At 48.3% G+C, this 7,480-nt stretch overlaps 1 protein-coding gene across 1 annotated transcript; it reads right to left on the reverse strand.

The window, feature by feature from the left end:
- Positions 1–775: 775 nt before the first annotated feature.
- Positions 776–7,472, reverse strand: TCHP (trichoplein keratin filament binding; the record flags this gene model as incomplete). Its single annotated transcript, XM_009283839.2, has 11 exons — positions 776–1,423; positions 2,136–2,279; positions 2,373–2,558; positions 2,795–2,876; positions 3,984–4,156; positions 4,446–4,512; positions 4,832–4,944; positions 5,445–5,603; positions 6,439–6,507; positions 7,077–7,133; positions 7,404–7,472. Coding segments are annotated over 11 exons (1,152 nt in total), but the record flags the coding sequence as incomplete, so codon positions are not given.
- Between the last annotated feature and the right edge of the window lie 8 nt (positions 7,473–7,480).

Genomic DNA, 7,480 nt, shown 5'->3' on the forward strand with positions numbered 1-7,480 from the left:
TTTCTGGTCAACTCCCCCATCTCCGAACAAACGTTTGTTCTGGGTTGGTTATGGTCACGCTGTGTCATCACTCCAGAGCCACGGTGGCTATCATGCAAGATAGGCAATTTTCTGACGTTCTCAGTAAAACAGAAGTGGTCTGAGCACATGCTGACGTGCTGCGGCAGCTCTTTTCACAAACAGGCAGAGTGGTTCAAAACCAGCGGTGGAACGAAAGCGTAGTGCGTAGATTAGCCCTCAAATCGTACAGCACTGCGGGTCAGAAGAGTTGTAATACCTGAAATAACAACGGTGGGTTTTTTCCTTTTATGACTAGATCTCTTTTTCCCTGTAAACAAACTTGCTTTTTCTTTACAAAATGCCGCGTAGGAAAGTAAAAATTTTTTTGCCTTTTTCCAACACTTGTATTTATCAGTGTCATTCTGTCTGTACAATATTTTGACTTAAGCTTTTGTTTACTGTATTACTATAAAACGCTAAAACCCTTTCAGTGTGCCGAAATTATTTGGGGTTATTTGAGTGCTGGTTCTCTAAAGAAAAGCTCTTGAAACAGTTCCTATAGTTGAGTAAAGCCTGCGGTGCTGAAACAGCCCCCACCTTTGCAACAGCCCTGGGACAGGACCTGGACGTGCCACACCACCTGAAGCGTGTGGACTGATTTTAAGCTGCAGTTGCCTACGGTAACAGCAAGGAATCAAGGGCATTAATCAACTAAAACTCCCCTCCCCTCCTGTTGTTGCAGCAGTTTGCTCACGTAAAGAAACAAACGGTTGTTCAGGTTGCAGTTATTCATTATTTATGAAACAAGCAGAAGAAATTCATGAAGTCTTCGGCACCTTCTGGAGAGGAACTGGACACGTTAAGAATTACTGCCACAGCACACGTTATCTATCTTACCGATCTGCAACGCGTTATGAATTAACTCCTAAAAGCCAGCTGGGCCTCTAGGCACGTCCTGCTTCTCAGAGGTGGGAGTCTGACACTTTAAATAGCAAACGCAGCACGTAGTGGTTTACAGGTCCCGTTCCACGGGAGGCACGGATTCTTTCACGGCCTAGAGCCAAGGGGCCTGTTTATTTGCTGTGTTGCCCCGGGGTAGCACATACTAAAATACAACATCGCAACCTCTGAACACGGAGCAAGCGAAGCAGTTCAGTCCTCCAAGGATGCTCACACCTCCGCATTCTTGAAGCCAGCAGAAATTTGCTCTTGTGTTCAACTGCGCCACAGCTAAATATTTTCAGAAATCTACGGAGTTGAGTCCTGGCATCATTGTAGGCTATTCCAAAGCCACCATTACTTCAGGAGTTCCTTGATTCTTCAAAGTTTTCTTTCTGTAGTCTGCAACTGCATTTAGTGCTTGTTCCTCGGGTGCAAAGGACAAGAATCCTCAGGTCCACGCTGCTTTCGGGTAACTGTAGAGCTAACGGGGTCAAAACAAAGATCATAACTACTTTATGGGCTCTAGAATTAATCTCCCGCATGCGTACTATTCAGCATGCAAAGAAGGTACTTTGGAGAGTACATGAATGTCCTCCAAGAAAAAGCATCAGTAATGTTTAAGAGTTGATACTTTAAGGCAGTAACACCTCCTTCCAGCTTTCTCTGACTTTAGTAGCTACTGTCTAATAAATGACAGAGGTGAGTTACTCTGCAGAGTAGCTCACAGTTTAGTATGAAAAATACGATCTGCTGGGCGTGAGGTTTAGGTAGGGCTACTCAAATTCAGCTTAGTTTTTAGAGCTAGGCAAAGCACGACAGAAGATGGAAAGACACTGAGCAGCTGAGATGCGCTGTACCAGCTGCGTTAATGCAGCTGATAACGCTGAAAATAACCAGAGTAACATTTGAGGCAGTAGCAACAAGTCTGCCTCAAAAATTATTTAAAAATTGGGACCTAAAGCATCAATATCAGAAAAAGAAAAGCAATTTATAAGACAGAACTATAGACCTCTGTTAGAAGTAGCACCAGGGGAAGGAACGGGCCCGGTGTTCTGCCCCGGTGCTGTGTGGCAACTAAGGTGCAGATTAGAAGCAACGACAACGCGGCTTGCGTGATGCCGTCGCCCTCCCCGATGGGCTCGGGTGTCAGGGTGACCTGTATGCACAGGCTTCCCCATGCCGCTGCCACCTACCCTGCTGCGGTACCCTTGCTCAGCCATGCGCTTGGCCTCCTGCCGCACTAACTCCTCGCAGCGCCACCGGGCTGATCTCTCCTCTCCTTCCTCCTCCCTCTGGCGCTGCTGCTCCTCCCGTTCTTGTAAGCGGTGCTCTGTCAGCTGGGCACAGAGAAGACGGGGCTGTTATGGCGAGATCAGACACAGGCTGGGCACCTTCAACAGCTGGGTGCGTAGCTGGAAGGCGTGCTGTACCTGGGCCTCCAGCTCCTGCCTGCGGGCCGTCTTCAGTTCCTCCTCCTGCTCCTTCTCTCGCCTAGTCAGTTCTTTTGCCTCCTCAAGTTCTTTAATCAGCTCCTCTCGATACTTTATAGACTCTTCTTGGGCTCGTCTGTTTAACTCCATCTTCTCTTGGATCTGGCGCTGCCTGCCTGCAAGGACCTTTGTGAAGTGAGAGGATTAAGGGAGAAGATAAGTCAAGGAAGGGACCAGCCTTACAAGCGGAACTGGGGAAATCTCAGTGCAGACAGTTAAACAGTTCTCAGAAAATGTATCGGACAAGCAGAAAAAATCTGCCCTGGTACTGAAGGCTGTAACCCTCTGGAGGGTGGAGGGTCACAGCTGGAACCACGGCTTCATTGAACCAGGAGAGACACCTCATCAAAAATGGTCATCACCTCGTTCATCAGGCGATCTCTGGCCGCCTTCTCTCTTTCCCATTCTTCTTCCCTCTTCTCCCACATTTTTTTAGCTTCTTCTCTAAAGGAGGGAGGAAGAATTATCTCTAAGGTTACTACTTACAGTTAAAAAAGCCCTATATACTCCATGGGCATAGACGAGCTACCCTGTGCTTTAGAGGAGCACTCGGGTTTCTCTTCACGTTTGTTCCCAGGCAGCTAGCGTGTCCGCTCCGATCTCCCTGTTACTGAACAGCAGGAGGTAACACGCTGAAGGAAACGCTGGCCTGTAGCAGGACTTCTTAGACGCGCCGATCTGCCCCAGGCACAGAAGGGCCCCGGGAGGAAGCTTGCCTCTTAACAAGGATGCTACTTCACACGGGGGGTGGGTAGTTAAGGGCATTGCTGGAAAAGCTTAAGACTTTGCAAATCTTCCCTCTGCAACAAAACCTTTAACTAAAACTTGATGGTGGCACGCGCTGTCCTGTCACCATTGAAGACGCTCTCTGCGCTGGGAAGAGCGTAAGTTGAACCTGAATGAGGAACCTGAGGCAGCTTTTATCTACAAGCTCTAAGATACAAAAGGAAACAATATGCAGGTTTTGGAGTCACTTAGCCTAAACCCTTCCACATCAGTAATGCAGAATCACTGAAAGTTGGTTACAAAGTACTTACAACTAAAAGGTAATTCTTGCTGTCTCTGTGTTACTACCTTTTTTTGTTATTAAAGCTGTTGCATTAGAGCTAATGTAACAGAAATTATGGACTAGGTGTTGGGTCGAAGTAATTGAAAAACAACCGCAGGCTTTGATTCTGTCCTGGCAGAAAAGCTTCGGGTCTGTCTGTACTGGCATGCTGACCGCCTAGCACGGTACGCGGCACACGGAACGAGCACTCAAGAAGGTACATCTATGACAGTGTAACTTACAGGCAACAGAGGTACCTGCTACTGCTAACATGAACAAAAAGAAGAAACGGCACCAATGTGTTTGCTCATTGGCTGTTCTGGGCGCTTCCATCAAAAACTTCTACCGCAGTGCTTCTAGAACTGCAAGGCCAACCGGACACCGCTTTCTAACGTCCACTTTCAAAGCCTATTTAACAAACACGAATGGAGCTCTACCAGCCAGGCCGGAACATTCAGCACACGCGGCCTCTTTAGATGACGTTCAGAGGTGGGCAGACTCACCTAAAAATAGTCTGCAGCTCTGCCTCCCTCTCCTTTTCTAACTGGAGCTGTTCCTCAATGACATGTTTCATCCAGGCAACATCTGCAACGGCTCGTTCTCGCCGCGCGGACTGGCGGCGCTGATCCTCATCTTCTTTCTCGAGGAGGGCTAATAAGATTTGCCTGTCTATCTCCTTGAAAAAAACCACAAGATTATCAACTATCCAACAGGCTTCCAGCCTGTGTGCAGGGCTACTCTCTACAAGTTATTGGTGAGGTAGTGCCAAGGGTGCGCTCAGGAAGACGCTCAGCCTGCTGGCTTCCCCATGGTCTTTTTGCTTCAGCCCTGTTCACAAGCTGGAAGGGGCTTCCTAACCAATCCTCTGTAGTCATCAGAGGCAGACACATAAACGAAACACAAGGAACAAGTTTCTTCAGCACACAGTATCCATAACGTATAAATCAAGGGGTACTTTCTCTTACCAGCTCCTCTTGTATCTGCTGGGCTCGTCTCTTTAGCTGGGCATTACACTGATGCCTCAAAAAGCGACTGAAGGAGGAAAAAAAAAGGAAACATTCAAACTGACTCTAAAGCCCTATGTTATTACACTCCAGCACTCAAGAAGGTACATCTATGACAGTGTAACTTACAGGCGACAGAGGTACCTGCTACTGCTAACATGAACAAAAAGAAGTAACGGCACCAATGTGTTTGCTCATTGGCTGTTCTGGGCGCTTCCATCAAAACCCAAGTATTTACAACCCACCGCTGCCATCTGAAATATCTCCTCGTGCCGCAAGTGCTATTGCGGACATAGGAACAGATTCTGTCCAAGCCCTGCTGAAACAAGCTATGCTCAATCTCATACCCAAGCTCTTTCTTCTTCCGGTGCTCTTCCATTTGTTTCCTTTCTTCTTCCAAGTTCTCCAGCTCCCACTGCTGCTTTAATAAATTCTCTTGTTCTTTTTTTAGCTTTGTTGCCTAAAAGGAAAAAAACAACCACCAAGAAAGAGTACATCAGAGAGCTACGACATCCCAGAGAGAGCATTTGTACCAGAGTTTGTACCCCGTTCTGCTCCTCTGCAAGCAGTCAAAATCCTCACTGCAGCAAACATTCCGCATTAATTTAATTCGTGGCTCAGTGGCTCACAGCTCAAGAGACAGCCAGTCTCTTCTGTGAGAAGCCCCAGCTGAAAAAGCCTTTGACCCGAACCTGTCACACTTAGAAGTTTCTGTAAATCTTTTTCTCATCTGGTGCAGCACAAAAGGGTGTTCGCATTTCGAGAGGAGCAAACAAAACCTACCACAACGCAGTCAATATGCCAGTGTTCACGGGGGAGGTCTACATTACTAACAGAAATTATGTCACAACTAACTTGGTTCCAGATTTAATCTAGTGGAAACCTGGAGGGAAGAGGTCAGGTGTATTTCCAAGTGCAACAATGAATTTCCTTCTCAAATGAGGAGAAACTAAAGATTACCTCTGTCTCCTGTAATTTCAGTTCTTCTATTTGTTGAAGCAACGTCTCCTCCAGCTGGCGCTTCTCTTCCTCTTGTTTCATTCTTTCCAGCGCTCCCCTTCGCGCAATTTCATATTCATTTTCATAACGTTTTTTCTCTTCAAGTTCAGTTGCTTCTTGCTTTCCGAGCCAAAAGAAAGCATGGCATTTAAGGTTAGGCTAACGCAAAGAAACAGCCTCTGGCTCAGGAAATCCACAAATCAAATTCCTGCAAGCTGACACATATTGGGAAAATACGGAACAAAACACGCTAGGAAGGAACACAAGGACAAAGCAAAACTATCTGCTGATCGCTGCCTGAAGATGGCTATCAGTCTATACACACCCTTCACAGGACCCTGCACAGGTCTGATGCTAAGCCCAGGTGGTCTTAAAAATACACTCAGTTTTTCCTATTACAACATAGACTATTGTTTTAGTTAACTCTGAAATCTGCATTTGAAGGCCTTTATTCTCTCACATGACAATCACTGTATTCCCATATCTAGTATGTGCGTATTCAAACACTGAGCTCTCGCAGCTTTGCACTGGCTCTGCACTGCAGGTCGCTGTTAGACGAGCACCCAGTGCCACACTGAATCCTGCAACGGATCCGTTCAGCAGATAGCACTGGATTTTCTAGCAGACAGATAGTGTGTACTTGTTAGACAGGAACGATGGCTCTTCATTAAAAGCATCCTTCCTGTTAGCAGCTCCCGTCGTTCTGCGGACACCAGAACTCCCCATCGCCACGGGAATGAACAAGGCGACCTCAGGCGTTATTTGGTTCAAGACCGGTGTGAGAAAGATGAACAAAGAGCCAACTCCTATTCCTTCCACACCCAAGCCGTGTCCGTAGAGGAAGGTAAGCTGTCTGCCAGCCGGGTCAAAAGGCGCATAGTGTCACACTCCACCTGCTCGCGCGTTTCAGGAGTCTGCCCTAGCGACCAGTAACAGCAGGGCTACCCCAGCGTACCTTGGTTTTTTGCATTAGCTGATCCCCCCAAGCCTCTATCACCTGCTTCCTGTGCAGCTCCGACCCCACCTGTAGACGACAACAGATGCCATTGGTGCCAGAGGCTCTCCTGTCCCCCAGGATCTAGACAGACTTTCCAGAGCTCCTCCTGCCCCAGCTGCAGCCCTGAAGTCCCAGCAGGATCTGCTTCTGCAGAGGTGGGCTCGTTTGGGTGTCCTCGGCGCCCACCAGCTCACAAGCTGAGGGTCAATGTCACATGCCAGTTCTGGGTAACACTACAGTGACACTGAAACCAGAGCTGTGGCGGCTAGCGCAGCAGGTCGGTGGAATAAAGAATAAGGAAGCGCCAAGGACACGGCAGGAACAGCTTTAAGAAGCACCCGAGATCTTTACAGCAGGGGCACTGAAAATCTGCTCTCAGTGTCAGAACAGATTTCTGACTGTTTTTGAAAAATACCAGCTTTGAGGGGACTTCTTACACAGTTAAGCCATTTTCTTCTTTGCCTTTTGCTTATCAGAACTTAGGACAATTGCTGTGATTCAAGATGAATGACAACAGTAGATACATGATGGCATTCAGGTTAAAAACTGGTTTAATAAATGCAAGGCAGCAGGGACTAAAAAGAACGTAACATCACCTCCCGGAGCTCAGCGTTGTTTTTCTTCCAGTGCTCAGACAGCAGCTGCTCAGCAACCTGGCAACACCAGAGTTGGATTATGTCAGAATACAGAAGAACTCGAGATACCCAGCCCTCCCAAGGCAGCCGTTGGTTAAGCGCACCAAGTGCTGAAAAACGCAGCGCAGGGCACCTCTGTCGAGCCCCCAGCAAGTGCAATTTGCACACCTAAAACCGCCCGTCCCGTCGCTGGGAGAGCTCTACGAGCGCTCCCTCACCGGCAGAGATGCGGAACGAACCCCGGGCTCCGAGGCCTCTCCCGGCGCCGGGCCCCGCCGCTCCCCTCACCTTCCTCCTCCGCTCCTCCCGGCCGGCTCGCGGCTCCTCGCTCCGCTGCCGCATCCCGACGGCCTCCGACCCGCGGC

The sequence above is a fragment of the Aptenodytes forsteri genome, unplaced genomic scaffold (assembly GCF_000699145.1).
Source record: "Aptenodytes forsteri isolate BGI_AS27 unplaced genomic scaffold, ASM69914v1 Scaffold118, whole genome shotgun sequence".
NCBI lineage: Eukaryota > Metazoa > Chordata > Aves > Sphenisciformes > Spheniscidae > Aptenodytes > Aptenodytes forsteri.